The sequence below is a fragment of the Pseudopipra pipra genome, chromosome 7, assembly GCF_036250125.1.
Source record: "Pseudopipra pipra isolate bDixPip1 chromosome 7, bDixPip1.hap1, whole genome shotgun sequence".
In the NCBI taxonomy this organism is placed as follows: domain Eukaryota; kingdom Metazoa; phylum Chordata; class Aves; order Passeriformes; family Pipridae; genus Pseudopipra; species Pseudopipra pipra.
The window spans coordinates 18,847,661-18,864,912 of record NC_087555.1 but is presented as its reverse complement, the minus strand read 5'-3'; the positions used below and the strand labels follow the sequence as shown (position 1 = coordinate 18,864,912).

General features: G+C 57.3%; 3 protein-coding genes across 7 annotated transcripts in view; 2 read left to right on the top strand and 1 right to left on the bottom strand.

Annotated features, from left to right (window-relative positions):
- The window catches only part of METAP1D (methionyl aminopeptidase type 1D, mitochondrial), a 45,512-nt gene extending 44,136 nt beyond the window's left edge, over positions 1 to 1,376 (top strand). For 2 of the 3 annotated variants that reach the window (XM_064660846.1, XM_064660847.1), the window contains exons 9-10: positions 871 to 949; positions 1,084 to 1,376. In XM_064660846.1, the coding sequence (XP_064516916.1) occupies positions 871 to 949; positions 1,084 to 1,162 (158 nt within the window). In that variant the 3' untranslated portion in view covers positions 1,163 to 1,376. The remainder of the gene's footprint in view (positions 1 to 870; positions 950 to 1,083) is intronic. The other variant, XM_064660848.1, reaches the window with a different exon arrangement.
- A 3,420-nt stretch (positions 1,377 to 4,796) lies between these two features.
- DLX1 (distal-less homeobox 1) lies at positions 4,797 to 8,104 on the top strand. Of its 2 annotated transcripts, XM_064660851.1 has the most exons (4): positions 4,797 to 5,383; positions 5,894 to 6,093; positions 6,452 to 6,605; positions 6,901 to 8,104. In XM_064660851.1, exons 1-4 carry the CDS (start codon positions 5,071 to 5,073, stop codon positions 6,969 to 6,971), a joined length of 738 nt encoding a protein of 245 aa, XP_064516921.1. In that variant the 5' UTR covers positions 4,797 to 5,070; the 3' UTR covers positions 6,972 to 8,104. The 2 variants fall into 2 exon arrangements, with proteins under 2 accessions (XP_064516921.1, XP_064516919.1); XM_064660849.1 differs by having other exon boundaries at positions 4,811 to 5,383; positions 6,452 to 8,104.
- Positions 8,105 to 14,316: 6,212 nt separating this feature from the next.
- DLX2 (distal-less homeobox 2) lies at positions 14,317 to 16,566 on the bottom strand. 2 transcript variants are annotated; one of them, XM_064660843.1, is made up of 3 exons: positions 16,097 to 16,566; positions 15,682 to 15,866; positions 14,317 to 15,417 (listed from the first exon to the last, which is right to left on the bottom strand). In XM_064660843.1, the coding sequence occupies exons 1-3, from the start codon at positions 16,419 to 16,421 to the stop codon at positions 15,103 to 15,105; spliced, it is 825 nt and encodes a 274-aa protein (XP_064516913.1). In that variant the 5' UTR covers positions 16,422 to 16,566; the 3' UTR covers positions 14,317 to 15,102. The 2 variants fall into 2 exon arrangements, with proteins under 2 accessions (XP_064516913.1, XP_064516912.1); XM_064660842.1 differs by having other exon boundaries at positions 15,682 to 15,869; positions 16,097 to 16,564.
- Positions 16,567 to 17,252: the final 686 nt, after the last annotated feature.

The following is a 17,252-nucleotide window of genomic DNA, read 5'->3' as shown; positions in this document are numbered from 1 at the left end:
TATGGTTTTCTGTTAAAAAGCACACAGGGAGTAGCCCAGATCCGTTAAATTTCTCTATTAGGATATAGAAATAGCTGTGCAGACAGGAGGATGTTGGCGACACTGACCCCTTAGGAAGCAGACTAAAATATAATTTTTTTTAAATTATAACTAAGGGACCATGTGGGTGAAACAGCTTTCAAATTGCAAGATTTAAAAAAATGAAATGTTTTTTACAAATCTTACTAATACTTGACACGTATTTTTGGCAAGGCAGAGACTCTGCCAGTACACTTGAGTTGAGGAGGGTGAGAAGGATTTGATCATGTCCCCGAAGCTGAGCAGCCTGGTGGCACTTAGTCATTCGCTGCCTGCCAGAGCTGCTGTTGGGTTTGGGGACTGCGGCGGCGGTAACCAGCCGGAGCCTCGCCCCGCAGACTGATGGTGCTCACTTCCAATCGTGGAAAGCTGCTGGGGGAAAAACCCTCTTTCTCACTGTGTGGCTAAATGGTACGGCAATTAGAGGGAAATAAGAAAATTGTTGTTTTGCTGATTTAATGAACATTTTAAGCCTGTTTAAAAAATTCAAATATTTAAAACTATCTGCTGTTTATAAATGTGGTTGGTGCTTTGGTTATTATCCACGGGGTCTTAATTAAAGCTTGATTAAAATTCCCTGCTTTTACAAAAGGGAATGGGCAACTTCCTACCTTGATATTTCATCTTCCTTTTTAGTTCACATTTAAGTGTGGCCTCCCCGGCCTAGAGAGGACAGGACCTGTGTGGACGGGGAGCTACCTGCTGGGACATCCGCCCTCCTTTCTTGCTTGTTTCACAATCCACGCAGGAGTGCAACTAACTTTAGAATACATTTTGTTTTTCTTGCTGCAGAGCCAATAATAATGGAAGGATCCCCCGAATTTAAGATTCTGAAGGATAAATGGACGGCAATTTCTGTAGACAATAAAAGGTGCCTGATTTTATTTTTTGTTATTTCCTAAGCCATGGAACTCATCACTGACAGACAAAAAAAACCCAAACGGATGAGTTTTCATGCGTGGTGGATGTGTTTGCCCCATAATAACTGCTAAATGTGCATTTCAGATCAGCACAATTTGAACATACCATTGTGATTACCTCAGAAGGAGCAGAAATCCTCACTAGACTGGTGGAAGAAACCTAAAGACGGAGCAAGGAGCGGAGGGACTTGCTGTACTTCTGGGATTTCCAGTTTCACTCAGGACAGAGAAGAGGTTTCTGTAATTTCTCTGGGGTATGGGTGCTGTGTGAGTCACTGCAGGGGACAGAAAAAGCAGCTTGAGGGGTCAGCTCTGGACATAGTCCTTTCGTGTGTTACCTGGTGAGTATTTAATAAAAGTCCTTTGGCTTGTTTGTGACCCTTGCAGCAGCCATGCACAGTCTGCAAGTGCAAAGGTTTGTGTTATTTGGAGTGAAGGACAGAGAGCGGGTCCTCTCCCTTCCAAATCCTATGTGGGACAAACAGGTATCAGATGACACAGTCTTTGTGCAGCTGAGAGGACAGAGAAACATAGTATTTTCCATTTATAGCTGAGTTGTGGAGTCAATTTGTCTTCACTGCGATTAGCACAGTGCTGTTTCCCAGACTGTAACTTCTACTAAGACGGAAAAAAGTTTCATGAGGGTGTCAGGCGGAGGCAGCAGCCTCTTCCCCGCATCCTTCCCAGCAGCAATCCCCCCCTTCTTGCCTCTTTTTACACAGCACAAAAAAATGATTAAAAATGAGATGCGAAGCACACCTCTCTGGGGATCAATAATTGCCCTGCTTGAAGAATTAGCTGGTTTGGGGTAATCACTGCTCTGCGGTGCCCACGTCAATTAAGGGAAAGGCACTCTGCAGTTTAAGCATTTTATGGAAACAGAGGAGATGCGGGTCTCTCTCGACCCCATGCTCTCTGTGGTCCTGTCCTGGGCCTGCGGGGGGTGCAGGGTTTGATTTGCAATTTAGGCAGTTGCTGACCACCCTGTCAGGCCAGATGGGTCTGGCATTGGAACTTGGAGGCTATGAGAGCAGGACCTGGTCCTATGAAATGCAGGATAGTGTTTGGAGATAAATGACTTCCAGAAGTTTCCCAAGCCCAAGGCAGCAGCAGTGCGGTTTGGTACAAATAATTTGCTCCCCATTGCAAGGGGATGCGGTCCTGTGCTGAGGGCTGGCCTCAGCACATTCAGGCAACCAGGGCAGCTCAGCACCGGCTCCCTCAGTGGTCCCGGGCAGAAGTAAGCCTCTTTCTTACAGCTTTACACGGCTGTTTGCTTTCACTCAAGTACAGCGAGCTCTCAGCTCTAATAGTTTCTAACAGCACCTTTTCAAAAAGCGGGGACCCCCCTCCCTGAACACAGCTAACGCTGCAGGGCAGCCGCTCAGCGTTGTCCTCCCCAAGAGGAGCATGAAAGGCCATAAAACCTGCAAAACAAATGATGCAGCCAAGTTTACAAACACACAGAGATTAAACAGCACAAGCGACCCTCGGCACTGCCCGGAGGGGGATGTATTTTGTTCGCTTACATTCCGTCGCGTTTCCCCCTCCGTGGGGCACTGGGGGCAGCTTGTGTCCCGCGCATCCCAGAGGCACTCCAGGGACGCCTCCCGTGGATTTTGGCCAAGCCCGGAGCACCTGGATGGCACCACAGGTGCCAAGCTTCTCACCATCGTCTGCCCCTCTGCCTCCTGTCCTGCGCTTACCGCGGCGTGGGGTGAGACGGGAACGGGGCAGCCGGGAGGGGGATCCTCCTTCAGCCCAGCATAAGGGGACCGCTGGCAGTTCCTGGTAATCGCTGTTCACCCCAGAGTCCCTCAGGTAACTCTGGGGGGACTGCAGGTTTTACCGTCGGCTGCAGAGCGGTGGCGGCCAGGCGGAGGCATTGATGGCACACGTTTGTAATCCTAATTATGAACGAGACTAAAGAGATGTGTCGGCTGTGTGGGGACAGCCGGCGCCTCGCACAGACCCGTCACGCAGGAAGTCTTGCCGGGCCAGCACGGTGAGAGCCCCGATGTGGCAATCGCGGGTCAGGGCGTCCCGCGGCCCCTCCGCGCCCGCTGAAGCCGCGCTGCCCGAGGCCGGCGATGCGCGGAGGGGCAGCGGCCCCGCTCCGGAGCATGGGTGTGAGCAGAGCCCCACCGACCGGTCCGCGCGGTTTTGGCGGGGCCGGCGGGATTGTGGTTCGCCTCGGGACTGCCTGCGCCTGGCCGGCCGGAGGAGGTGACGGCAGACCCTGCGGACACGGAGCAGCCTCCCCTCCCTGGAGCCGTCGGGCTGAGGCCGGCGAAGGTGCCGGAGCTGCCCGGGCGCCCCGTCCCCTCCTCGGGCAAGCGCCCAAACCCGCCTCGGGGCGTCACTTACATGGCTGGGGGGCAGAGCCGGCTGCCAGGGGACACCGTGTGTGTGGGGACACACCGCCATTGCCCGTTTCGCGCCAAGCCTCGGAGAGTTTGTGAGAATGAACTTTGCGTATGGCGAGCAAAGCAAAAAAATAAAACATTAAACAAAAAAATGGAGGGAAAGAGGAAGTAAGAGAAGCATTAGGAGACGAGCAATTAAAACCGACAGAGCCACTAATGAAAGGGGGGGGGGGAAAGTCAGGAACAGAGGGGCTCGGTTGTGCCAGCTTTGCACAGTCAGGAGCCGACTGCTTCACGGAGCGTCGCTGCCCGGAGGAGTCTGAACACCGTGCGGGCGCTGCTGGGGGTGCCCCAGCCCCGCTGCCGGCGCTAATACCTCTAACGACATCAACGCCGCGATTTGTTTTGAATGTTCACTTTTATTGGTGTTCTCCCTTTGCCAAAATGCGCTTGATTACATAGATGTGGTGCCGTGATAACTGCGCACCCTAGACAGCCTAGGTGTAACCGGGAAAGTTCAGCCCAGGCCAGATCAAATCCCAGGCTGTTTAATGCTGGAAGGCTGCATGTTGCTATTAGTGTTAAATATATGGCTAATTATGCGTATGAAAATTAAACATCAGTGTTATGCTAATGGGGCCGCCTTCAGCTGTGGATCAGAGCACTTGAGACTAGCATTTAATCAAATGAATCAGTAACTAATACATCTGCACGTGTGAACTTTCACAAGATCATTTTCCTGTTACAGTCACACCGCAGAATTATGAAAGAAATAATTATCAACACTTTCTAATTATCTAGCAAAGTAATTTGGGATTCATCGTGGGCTTTCTGGGGAGGATCTCCCAAGTCCCACCTCATTTACCTCTCACGCGTGCGGAAGTTTTCATTTTAAGCTCAAACGCGCCGTTGGCCCCTTTTACGGCGATTTTGTTTGGTTAGATTGTTTTTTTTTCCTTTAAAACAATAATGACAGGAGCCAGGCGGCGCGATCCGGAGGTGCGGGCGGCGCTGGGACCCGCGGGCCGGGGCCGAGAAGCCCCTGAGCGCCCGCGGAGCGTGTCCGGCCGGGCGGGCGGGGGCCACTCGCTTTGTCCGCGGGTCCCGCCGGAGAGGGGCAGGAGCGGCGGAACCCCCGCAGCCCGGCGGCGCCGGCGGAGCGCGGCCGCTGCCCCTCCGCGCCGCCTGCGCGGCGAGGGGCGGGGAAGGGTGGAGGGGGTTGCGCTGCCTTCCGCCGAGCTCCGGACCGGCGCCCTCGGGAGCGGGCGGCCGGGAGCGGGCGGCCGGCGATGGAGCGGGTCCCTGGCGGCTCGTCGCCCGGGTCCGGGCGGGCGCGGGGCTCGGTGCCGTCGGGCGGCCGCGCTCGGGGACGCGCCGCCAGACCCGCGCTCCGCGCTCACCGCGGTCCGGCCGAGCCCCGAGCGCCAGGGACCAATCCAAAGCGATTATGCAAGACGGCGGACCAATCAGCTCCGCCGTCTCATGAATATTCATAGACTTGGCTGAGTCAAAGCTTTTAGGCGAGTTTGTGTAGATCTACAGCATCATGCTTAGACTTTTCAAAGAGACAAACTCCATTTTCTTATGAATGGAAAGTGAAAAACCCTGTTCCGCTTAAATTGGGTTCTTTCCTGTCCTGAGAAACACAACAGACCCCAAAAAGGCAAGCTGAAGAGAGAACACACACACAGACCAAGCGACAAGAAATGACCATGACCACCATGCCAGAGAGTCTAAATAGCCCCGTCTCAGGGAAGGCTGTCTTTATGGAGTTTGGGCCGCCCAGCCAGCAAATGTCTCCTTCTCCCATGTCCCACGGACACTATTCCATGCACTGTTTACACTCCGCGGGCCACTCTCAGCCTGACAGCTCGTACAGCACAGCTTCGTCCTTCTCCCGACCGCTGGGCTACCCCTATGTGAACTCGGTCAGCAGCCACTCGACCAACCCCTACATCAGTTCAGTGCAGTCCTACCCCAACAGCTCCAGCCTGACTCAGACCCGGTTAGAGGAGACAGGTAGGTGCACTCGGCTTTGGGGAGAGGGGAAGGGGGGAGGGAAAGCAAGGAGGGAGGAAGGGTGCTTGTATTAAAAAAAAAAAAAAAAATCTGTGGGGGAAAAAAATAAATTAAATTACAAAATATTAGTCAAGAGAAGCTGAGGATCACAGGGGACCAATACACAGAGTACACAATGCCTGGCTGGAAAAGAAACCAACCCAGATGTGCACGTATTAGTCTTCGTAATTATTTATTGCGTAGTGCTATAAACAATGTATGCAATTAAGGGTAATTAAACCTAAACTGCAGCCTGTAAAAATAGCAAACTTTCTCTGGGAAGAAGCCTGGGCTGCCATAATCGCCCGGAGCCTTTGTTAGCGTTACTCGAGCTTCACTTTTCTTCCTTCTCATTATTGTTATTGTTGATGTTGTTGCTGTTATTGTTGCTGCTGCTGCTATTACTGTTACTGCTATTATTGCTATTGCTGCTATTATTATTATTTATTCTGCATCGTTTGTTGTTCATAGGGGCCGAATCGGAGAAAAGCACTGTGGTAGAAGGAGGGGAAGTTCGCTTTAATGGGAAAGGGAAAAAAATCCGCAAACCCAGGACTATTTACTCCAGTTTGCAGCTACAGGCTTTGAACAGGAGGTTCCAGCAGACTCAGTACCTGGCTCTCCCTGAAAGAGCCGAGCTCGCAGCATCTCTGGGACTCACCCAGACCCAGGTACAGCGCCGACTAAGCCGGGCCTTCTCCCGTGTTCCCTCCCTGTCCCCACAGCCGGCGTGGGAGACCCCACGCGTAATGCAGACGGGTCACAGCCGCGGGCAACGGGGCCCGGCGCGACGCCTGTCCCGCCGCGGAGGCGCACCCGGTGCGCGGAGGCCCCCGCGGGGCCCGCTGGGGTTGGCGAGGATGTCTTATTGGGTGGTTTGCCATCACAAAATAACACAACAGCCACGGGGGGAATAAGGGAGAGAAGCTGGGGGGCCGCTGGTTGCGGGGATCCGTCGGATCCCAGAGGGATGGGGGAATGCTGGACCATACCGAGGGATGCTGAGCCCTGCCCCATTCCCGTTCGCAGGTGAAGATTTGGTTTCAGAACAAGCGTTCCAAATTCAAGAAGCTGATGAAGCAAGGAGGGGCCACCCTGGAGAGCAGCGCCTTGACCAACGGCAGGGCTCTCTCGGGCAGCTCGCCACCCGTGCCCCCAGTGTGGAATACCACCTCCGCCTCCGGTAAGGCCTCGTCGGGGACCCCGGGCACCTATATCCCCAGCTACACGTCGTGGTATCCTTCGGCCCACCAAGAAGCTATGCAGCAGCCGCAACTGATGTGATTATAAATACTTTTTCCCCTAATGCAAGCACTATCCGTCCCAAAAAGAAATAAAATTATCACGGAAAAAAAAATTAAGTAAAATAAAAGGAAAGGGGAAAAAATCTAAAAGAGGGGGGAAGAGAGAGAGAGATGAAAAAAAATACAAAAGAAACCCAAGCAAACAAACAAACAGGAGGTCTCTTGCCCATCCAGCCATTAGGACGCTGCACGGTAGCTCGGTGCAGGAGAGCACAGATGTGATGCGGGCCGGTTCCCACCGCTGACAGCTGACGGAGCGGCCCCGAGCACCGCACAACAGCCTGGGAGCAGAGCGAGCGCCGGCCGCGGCTTTGTGGGACAATCAGAAAAAGATGTTGGGGGGGGGGAAAGCCCTCTCCTCTGTCCTGTCTGTCTGTCTGTGTCTGTTGAAATGTAGGTCATTTATTTACTACCCCGATCTGACGGTCTCTTCAATTGCAAGGGGGAAGGAAGCTGTACAATTTACCAGAGCTTCTTTCCCTCGACATTTTCTGTACCTTTCACTATCCATCTGTATATTTTTTGTTGTTGTTAAAAGGGGAAGACAGGGGTTTTATTTATTGATTTAAATTACCACTATGAGAGTGCTAGAAACAAACTCAGCTTGCTGAGTGCACTGCTCGGACGCACAATTTAAACGAAACCACAGACGGTCCGTCGTCCCGTTCCCCCCGCCCCTCCTCGAATAAATCACCACGAGGGAAGGATGCGATTTTAACTTTGACAATAACTTTTATACTTCGCTGGTGTGGAGAGGTTTGGTCTGAATGATTTGCATTTCTCGCGTATTTAACAAAGGAAATAAATGCACATTATTTGGTACTCTGAAGTGGAATCGCAGCAGCTGCCGAGCGCTTTGCTGAGGTGAAGCAAGGCGCGGAGGACGGAACGAGAGCCCCGAGGGCGGCGGCGACGGGGGGGACCCGCCGGGAGGGTGGGCAAGCGCACCCGCACAGTCCCGGCGCGGCCTCCCCGCGCAAAGCCGGCCCAAAGTCGAAATGCACAAACCGACGTGCAGGAGCTACTCGCTGTACATATTTTATTCTTTATTATTATTATTATTATTATTATTATTGTTCTGTAAACATGTTGCACAAATTTAGCCTTTTTTAATTATTATTTCTGTTCTGTTTCGTGTGGCTGTAAAACATGATGCTTTGTGTACTGAGATCTTGACATTTTACTTGTGAAAGTCGGAAGATGTGATAAACTGAGCTCGGCTGTGTTTAGTGTTCTATATGTCAAAGTTTAGTTTTATATTGAGAATGTTAACTTATTGCTTTGTATCTGGGGGAGGAAATGGAAAAAACCCACACAAATCTTTGTACATAAGTTATAAAGTTTCTTTGAGACAGTAAAATTATGGTTTGGAAAAAGAGACACTCGTGCTCCCTTGTCTCGTAGCGCAGCCGGGAGCGGGGCCTGGGCCAGGCTCCGCGCTCCGCGGCGGGACGGCGGTGGCCGTAACCGGGAGGCGACACAGAGTAAGTGGGTCGACGCGCCCCGGACAGGGCAGCGTGTCCCCTTGCGCCCCACCAGACCGAGTTAGGCGGCGGCGGCCGCCGTGATGGGCTGCGGGACCCTCAGCCAGGGATTACTCCGGGCCGAGGGGGATCCGGGAACAGTTCCTGGGACGGGAGAGGGATGCAGACAGGCCGGGACAGCTTCGGCCCCCCGTCCCGACAGCCGAGCCAGCTGCCTATCCCGTCGGCGGCGAGGCCGTGCCGCTGTCGCCGCGCTCACCCCGCGCCGGGCTCAGCCCGGGCCGCTGCTGGGGTCAGCAAAGCGCTGCGGAGCGGAGGGAACCGGGAGCGGCCGGGCCGGGCCGGCTGGCCGTGCGCGTCTCTGCGCGCAGGTTCCGCGGCGGATCGGCCGTGCAGCCCCGCGGGCGATGCTCACCCACCCCGAAAGACGTACCCACTCCCCACTGCGCGGGGCCGGAGCGCAGCCGATGCGCGGCAGCGCAGCACCCGCCCTGGCGCGCACACGCGGCGCCGTGGCCCGCGGGGTGTTGGATCCGACCTGGAAAACGCTCCCCATCTTTGCATTTCCCGCGGTGCCACGGCTCGAGCCCGGACCCGATCGGCTCGAAGCCCCGAGCGGAATCGGAAGGCTCCGCGTCCCCGCAGCGCCGCAGGATCCGCGCAGTTCCCGCGGCGGCTCAGCCGGAGACCACAAATGCCTTTAACCGGACAGGAACGTGGTGGTCAAGCAGCTCGGAGCGTTTTAAAGATATATTAGCTTCTCCTAATTCAATAACGTCTTGCTAACAGTTTAAATAGAGAAATTATTAGTTTTCTCTCAGCGAGGCGGTCTTGAGTTAGAGGCTATTATAATTGTACATTTGAAAATGTTAATCTCAATACAGGCCTAATTAATTCTGCCTTGTTGCTGACAAGTAGTTCATCAAATATCTGATTCGAAGATTTTCATAATGAGGATATTAATTAAACTATGAATAATCCAAAGGTGCTTATATTGAAACAATACCTCATTACAATGATTAAGTCCTGATTTCGAATATTATACCTTTACCAATTGTCACCCGGCAAACACAACCTTATGGATGAGTCTGTAAATGGCAAAATGTAATTTTGGGATATATTTTTTCCTTGTTGGGGAAAAAAAAAAAGTGCCCCTCATTTTCAAACACTTCTGAAATAGGTTACACACAGCTTAATGATGATCAAAATGACTCTTTTCTGCAAAAAAAGACCCCAAAGTGCGCGTACAGCTGCAAACCCAAGAGGGTCAGCATCATTTCACTGTATTCTCTTCTTGATTACAAGCCGAGCCCATCAAACACAACATAATTACAGTAATTTCAGGTTTATTTATTCTAATGCAGTTTCCCCATCTCTCTGGTAATTATGAGCAATTTTTTCGCCCAGGGAATCTTTTTGCATTAACAAAAGAGATAACGCACTGAAAGCCAAATTTGCTGTGCATTGAGAAAAGCGAAGAAAAAAAAAAATAAAATAGGTGCGAGCTGCCATCTCTGCAATTCTCCTATATTGGAGCTCTGCAAATTGCTTGCAGGTGTATGGAGCAGAGCTGTCAATAGGAAGGGGCTTCCAAATTAGCAAATGCACAATGTTGAAGTAATGAAGACAGACTTAGCAAAATTGCCAAACAACAGATACCTCTTTAATATCTTCCACCCAAAAAGAAAAAGGAAAAAAAAATCCCCTTGGAGTGTCCCTGCGAACCCCTTTCAATGGCTGGGGATGTTGTACATGTGTCAATCTAATTGCAGAGCACAGAGCGGTCCCTGAAACTAGAAAAAAAATCAAATATCAGAGCCCGTTTGCATTCCGAATTTGCTCCCTTCGTTTGACAGAGGGGGATAAGAAATCCCAGCCGCCGGTCTCTCCGCTCTTCCCGCCGCCGCCCACCTGCCCCGCTCTCGCCGCCACCGCCGCTCTCATGCCCGTGCAAAAGTGCCATGTCCCCTGGGCGTCGGCGCCTTCCCCTCTCGGCTCCCGGCTGGGGACCGGGCAGTAACGCACCCCTCCGCAAGGAACCGACAAACGCGCACCACAAAACCACCGCCGAAAACGAGCGCTCCCCGGCGCAGCCCCGGCACCGCGGCGGCCCCGGGCGGGAGGGTCCCCGCGCCGCCCCCGCGCCGCTCTGCCCGCGCTGGCTCCGCGGCTGGCGCGGCTCGGCCCGCGGGATGCCCCGGCACGACCCGCGGGATGCCCCGGCGCGGCTCTGCGCGGCAGCCCCGCCGCCCGGCAAGCCGTCCCCGCTCCCCTTCCTCGCCCTGGTGCCGCCGGCGGGAAGTTTTGCAGGGAGACTGGGCCGGTGGAGCCGCCGCCGGTGCTTCCCCCCTCTCGCGGCCCGCGCGGGGCATCCATCCACGTCGCGCCCCGTGCACTCACCTACCCCCGCGAGAAAGGAGCCTGTGTCGCCACCCTTACCTTCCGCCTCAGTCCCTGAGGCTCTGGGCACAAGTCTTTGCTTTACAACAAACCAAAGGACCGAACGCGGCTTTTTGCTACGAAAGTTAGAGGAGCGAGAGAGTGTGTGAGAGAGGGAGAGGATAGGGGAGGGAGAAAGAAAGCGAAAAAAAAAATGAAGCCGAGCACAATAATAATATCCTGAGAGTGCAAATGTGGATTGAGATCCCCCAGAGATGCACATGCCTCTGAGCGCAGCAGCCTTTTTGCAGCTCTGCTCTTGCAGAATATGACTGAAATTTTCTGCTATATAGCCTCTGTCTTTATAGCTGATGAAAAAAATTGCAGATTATTAGCATAAATGTTTACTCTTCATTACGCTGATGACATTGTGCACTCGAGATCTTGGTAATCTTTGGGAAAATTATGAGTAATTTTTAAAAATTTTAAAGCAGCAGCAGTTACCATGCAATTCAGGCTAATTCTGCGTAGGCTCCGAACGGATATAATTATCGAGGAGTCAAGATGTTATGCTAAAAACTATGCATTGATATTCCCATTTATTATGTACATACAACTTTGACAATGTTGATGCTTGAAATAGCAGGAAATTGTCTTGCGCAAAAATTACAGTCCATATTAGGACATGTGAAATTGCGAAGAATTATATAGTAATTGCAGGCTTTCAGATGGGAGAGCCAGAATGCTCAAACTAGTGCAAATGTGGATAAAATTACAGATCAGAGCAAAAATTAGGGAAAAAAGGGGTCTGGGATTTTTCAAGTTGGCTATAGGATTCCGGAAGTGTCTAATGCCACATGATTGCTTCAGCTTTAGGGGAGACATTCATGCCTCAAATAACTCCTTTTGCCAGAGCCGCTTTAATTGAATTTCTCGTGCTTTCTCTTTTCACCGGGCAAATGAGTAAATTGCCTCCCAACGGTACAAGCCCGGCCGGCCCCGCCCGTGCACCGGGGAGGCAGGGGTGCCTCTCGCCCGGGCGGCTGCCAGGCCGCCCCCCCGGACAGGGCTGGCCGCGGAGCTGTCACTTACCCCGGCCGCCCCCTCGGGACCGGCCCCGCTCAGCCGCTCCCGCCGGGAGCCGAGCCCGGGCCCGACGGGGGGGCCCTCGGCGCTGGGACGTGGGGTGGAATCGTCCCGACCCCCCCCCCCGGCTCCCTCCCCCGCTCTCCAGCGCTCCCCGGAGTGCTGGGGAGGCCGGGGCAGCTGTCGCCCCTCGGTTATCTTGTTCCCCGCGGCTCTGCCCGGCCCCGGGCGGCCGAGTCCCGCGTCACTGTGTCTTGTGCGAGGGCTCATGGTTCTCAGCGCCTGCCCTATCTATCGGACAGATAGATCCCGTCCCATCTATCGGACAGGAAAAGGGAAGAAGAAAGCGGATTACAAACATGCACCTATCTATACGTATGCATCTGCGGTACGCGCGGAGCTGCAGCGCGCCCCTGCCTTCGCCGACCCCAGCACGGTGTGAGCTGCATTTAGGATGCGAGCAGTGGGCGAAATGAGGAGGCTAGAAGGGCTCAGGGAGATACGGGGATGCTGAAACACGGAAAACCCATCGCATACACCAGGTGCATACAGCCCAGAGAGAACCGCTGCTAGCAGACAGCAAATAAATAGTAATAAATAAATAATAAAATACTAAATAACTAAATAGCAGAAAGAAAGCGCGGAGGCCCCCGTCCTGGGTGCGGTGTGCTCTGCTCCCCGACCGCTGACAAGCGTCCCCCGCTGGGCAGGTCCCCGTCCCGGGGACCCCACGCGGCTGTCGACATCCTGCCCAACCCCACGGGGCCAGGCAACACACCGCACAGCACTGCTGCATCGGACTGGAGACGCTGGGCGCAGGTGTTTGGGGGGAACTTTATTTAACTGAGAAAAGCGTCTGTAAAAACGACGGGGCGGGGAACGGGAAGGGAACCGTCTCCGTCTCAGCCCGCGCCCACGGTCTCCTCGTGCATCTCGGACGATCAGCTTAGCAAAACTTGTCACCTGCCAAAGGGGTGTATCACACATCCCCCCCTCCTCCCTCTGCCGGGGTCCGCGGAAACACCGCGCTGCTGGGGACACAGCCCCTGTCGCCACGCGTGCCGCCCCGCTCCACGCCCGCCGCCCCGACGGTTCGCCGCACGCCAGCGGGGAACCTTTGTCCCCCGGCCCGAGTCGGGGCTGAGGTCTCCCCGCGGCCGGCGGGAGGGTGATGGAGGGGGGAGATGCGGCTGGCCCCGCTGCTTCCTGGGGCGGCTCTGGACTCTCTTCCGCCGGGTCAGCGCCGGGACCGGAGGGCAGCTGCCGCTTCCCCCTTTGTGTCTCCCGCTCCCTCCTCTCGCTTCCTTTGCACCCGACTTCCAACACCCCCCCTTCATTCTTCTCTTTTCCTCACTCCTCCTTCGACCCCCGCCTCCTCTCGCCCCCAAGCTTTCCCCAGGCTCTCAGGAGCAATCTGCCCTCCCGCCTCCCCCACTCCTCCCGACGTGTCTCCTGTGGGGCCGCCCCCCTCCGCCTTCCCCGGCCCCGCCCGAGCTCCTCATGCCAAGGCCTGTCGGAAGAGTCTCGGCCAGGCTGCGCATTCCCTACCCGGACCAAGCTGTGCATTCCCTACCCCGGCCAAGCTAGTCTGGGCCTCTTCATCATCTTGTCTGTAGCGGGATCTTCCTCACGGCTCTGTCTCCCGCTGCCTCCCCCTCCAAAGGATGGTGGGGCGACAAGGGCAGGAGACCCCCCCCTCCCACCCGTTTTTGCTTCTTCCAGCACTAGGATCTCTAGGGATGCAGCCCGAAGGAATGCACCCCTCAGGGTTACAGCTTGGAAGGGCACAGCTGGAAGGTGGGCATCCCTAGAAGCGGCAGCGCCGAAGGCTGCAGCCGAGGTCATAAAGTGAGGGTTCAGCTCAGAGGGGTGCAGGGAATGGAATGGAGTGGAATGGAGCATTCCAGCGGGCTACATCAGGGAGGGGTCCACCCCTCGAGGGATACATCTCAGAAAGGTGCAACTGGGAGGGGGTGCTGCCTGAAAAAGAGTTAAGCCTGGAGGGATCCTATCCTCGTGGGGTACATCCCAGAGGAGCTATGAAGGGTGGAGGCTGAGGGGCTGCATCCCAGAGAGGAACATCCTAAGGGGTCCAGTCCTCCAGGGGCACATCTCGGAGAGGTCCAGTCGGTGCCTCCAGCCCTCGAAGAGCCACAGAGCATCTCGGGGGCAGCCATCAGCTCTGGCTCAAGCAAAGCTCCCACACAGGCTGCCGGCCTGGGTGCCACAGCCGGAGGGGCACAGCGAAATGTCTCTGAGGCAGGGCTGCGCCCGGGGACCAGCTCCAGGAGTACTGAGGTCCTTGGACACGGCCCTGCCCAAAACCCCTCCGGACCGTCTGGGAAGCCGGGAAACGGCAGGACTCTGTCCCGGGTGAAATGTCACTGGCGCCAGCAGGCGGGGGAGGGGAGAGGGAGGGCGGCTCTAGGCTGCTGCAGGCAGCGCTGAGTGATTCATGGCCTCGCCGAGAAGACTGGCAGGGGCGAGATTTTATTGTAGATGGGAAAAGGGGGAAGAAGGGGGGAAGTTGCACGCTTGCGGCAACAGTTGCAATGGGGAGGGGGTGGAGGGGACGCAGCGAACGCCCGGGTCCGGATCGACACCCTCAACCTCTCCCATCCCCAAATAAACTCAGCGTGTGCACCATGGAAACAATAATTTATTTAAATAATCTCTGCTGATTGTAAAAGAAACATTAAAGAGTGTTTAAGTTTTCCATAATAAATAACAAAAAATACCCTGTTTTTTTTTTCCCCCACGATCCTAGACATCAAATGGCGCAAGGGAAGGGTTAGTGGCAAGGTTGCCGGCGGGGCGGTGGTAGTGGAGGCGAGGGCTCGCCGCGGCTCGGCGCCCGACCCGGGGAAGCTCCGTCGGGGCACGAAACCCGCCCGGAGGCAGCGCAGGGGCGGGAGCCACGCCGGCACCGCCGCCTGAGACCAGTTCCCACCCCCGCCGGACGATTTCGTTCACGGCTAAAAAGGATACCTTAAACACCGGGGGCTTCTGTTTCAAATCTACATATAAAAATTATTTATCTTTTTTTTATCGTTTTATTTTTTAATCCCCAGCATCGAGGTGAGGTTATCCGCAAAGGCACCTATCAATTTTAAGAAAATAAAAAATAAAGTTAACCAGAGTTCTGCACCGGTGGCTTGATGAAACGCCGGGGGAGACGACGAAGAAGGACGAAGGGAAGGACGTGGGTACTTATTCCGCAGCGTGGTTGTTTTGGTGGCGGGAGGGCGGACTCACGGGGCCGAACGCACACGGGGTCCGCCGCTGGCGGCAACGGGGCGGGACGGGGAACGGAGCGGTTCCTCTCCGCCGGAACGGCCGGAGCCAGGTTTCACCAAAACACCAGTGGCGGCACCTCTGTGCCCCGAGGCTGCCGGACGCGACCCGGGGACTCAAGTCTCTGCAGCGCCTAGAAGATGCTACCGCCGCCGTGGTGGTGCGGGGGCTGCGCCGGCTGCGGGAGGGGAGCGGCCGCCGGCAGGTGCGCCGGGCCGCCGGGCGCCGGCGGGTACCACGAGTAGCTACCGAGGAAGGCGGCGGCGGGGCTGGGACTGGTGGTGCCGGCGCCGCCCGCCGTGCGCGGATGCGGAGCAAAGTCCCAGGCGGGGGGCGAGGAGGGGGACGGCGGCGAAGCACTGCGGCGGGGAGGCGGCTCCGCTGGGATCTCTCCGCTCTTCCACATCTTCTTGAACTTGGAGCGGCGGTTCTGAAACCAGATCTTCACCTGGGGAGAAAGAGAGGGTCAGGCGTCCGCAGCCTCTGCGGCGCCGTCCCGGCGCCCAGGTCGCCAGCGGCGGGGCAGGGACGCGCAGGTTTCGCAGGCCCGAGCAGTCCCGGCACTGCCTCGGCGGCGCTACCGCTTCGCCCGCACTCCCGCCCCTGGGCCGTCGAGGCGCCGTGGGCCGGCCTCCCTCCCAGACCCCCGCGGAGGGCGAACGGTCACCGAGGAGCGAGACGCGCCCGTGGCCCCGCGGCGGGAGAGCCCTACCTGCGTCTGTGTGAGGCCGAGGGAGGCCGCCAGCTCCGCTCTCTCGGGCAGGGCGAGGTACTGGGTTTTCTGGAAGCGCCGCTGCAAAGCGGCCAGCTGGAAGCTGGAGTAGATGGTTCGGGGCTTCCGCACTTTCTTGGGCTTCCCGTTCACGATCCTGATCTCCGGCTCGCAGTCTTCCTTCTCTGCTGCGGCAGAAACGGCGACCCCGGTAAGGGAAGGCGCCCTCGCCGCCCCGGGGCCCGCCCGCAGCGCGGCATCACCGCCCGCCCCGTCGGGGCGACCCGCCGAGAACGAGCGCTCTCCCGGCCCACCCCGGCTCTCGGGCCCCGACCGCCTCCTCGCCAGGCCTGGAGGGGACCGCCAGACTCCCGGCGGCTCACTCAGCTGTGTCTCCCGCGGGGTTCGGACGTACCAGAGTCGTTGTTGGCCGGAGAGGCCCTGCTGCCGTAGGGCCCGTAGGAGCCGTAGGCGCCCGCGTAGCCCACGTCGTAGGCGGCCTTGGCAGAGTAGGGGGCGGCGCCGCCGCCCGCGTAGGGGTAGGAGGCCACGGGGCCGTAGGGCGACCCGCCCGCCGCCCCGTGCTGCTGGTTGGTGTAGTAGCTGCTGTCGGTGGCCGTGGAGACAGGCAGAGTGGGGGACTCCTGCTGCTTATGCAGGCCGCCGTGCTGGTGGTAGCTGCCAGCGGAGATCTGGCTGGCGTGCATGTCCGGCACCAGACTCTCCAGCACCCCGGTCATCCCGCGCCCCCGCCCGCCGGGGCACAGGCCGCCACCGCCCCAGGGCCGTCTCCACGGGGGCGAGGCGCTCAGAGCCGCGCCACCATGCCCGGCGCTCCCCGCGCTCCGCCGGGGCGGTGCAGCCGCGCTCCCGCCGCGCCCGCGGGACGGGCTCTGCGCGCCGCGCGCCGCCGCCGCGGCATTTAACACGCGTCACGTGGCGCGGCGCACGTCACCTAGCAACGGCCAATGGGGAGCCCGCCCGCACCGCTCCCTCGGGCCCGCGGCGCGCGGGGACGAGCGGCCGCGGGGCCGCAGGGACTGGGACCCTCCCGGGGAGTGGGACCCTCTCGGTCCCTCTCGGTCGTGCGGCTCAGGCCGCCGCCCCTATGGTCGGACGGGGCGGTCCGACCCACAACGGTGAGCGTTGGGGTCTGCGGCTCGGCCCGGCTTTTTCTGCCGTGCTATGCCTCCCGTGTGTGTTCCCGACCGGTCGGCGACCGCAGGGTCCTCCCGTGAGCGATATCTGCACGCGGGCGCGCCTGGCTGCAGTCCGAGCTGGGAGCGCCGCGTTCGGGGGTCCCTCTCAGGTGTTCTAATCCCCGGGAGAACGGGCACATCGGGGGAGATCAGCACCCCGTTCTCCGTGCCAGAGCGGCAGCGCTTCCCAGCGGAACCTCCGCAACGTTACGCGTGTGTTTCACACAGCAGCTGCTGGCGGCACCCACGGGCCGTCCCGACACGCGGCAGCCGCGAACGGCGCGTTGTTGCGGCCCAGGCACGACGGCGGGGCCGGTGGTGCCAGGCACCTCCGAGCAGCCGCCCGTATCTCTGCCCGTGGCGGCTGCACCG

Coding starts and splice junctions, on each gene's coding strand:
- DLX1 (XM_064660849.1), top strand. CDS start 5,071: ATGACCATGACCACCATGCCAGAGAGTCTAAATAGCCCCGTCTCAGGG. Junction 5,384..5,893: donor GACCCGGTTAGAGGAGACAG/GTAGGTGCACTC, acceptor TGTTGTTCATAG/GGGCCGAATCGGAGAAAAGC. Junction 6,094..6,451: donor TGGGACTCACCCAGACCCAG/GTACAGCGCCGA, acceptor TCCCGTTCGCAG/GTGAAGATTTGGTTTCAGAA.
- DLX2 (XM_064660842.1), bottom strand. CDS start 16,421: ATGACCGGGGTGCTGGAGAGTCTGGTGCCGGACATGCACGCCAGCCAG. Junction 15,870..16,096: donor TCCGGCCAACAACGACTCTG/GTACGTCCGAAC, acceptor TTTCTGCCGCAG/CAGAGAAGGAAGACTGCGAG. Junction 15,418..15,681: donor TCGGCCTCACACAGACGCAG/GTAGGGCTCTCC, acceptor CTTTCTCCCCAG/GTGAAGATCTGGTTTCAGAA.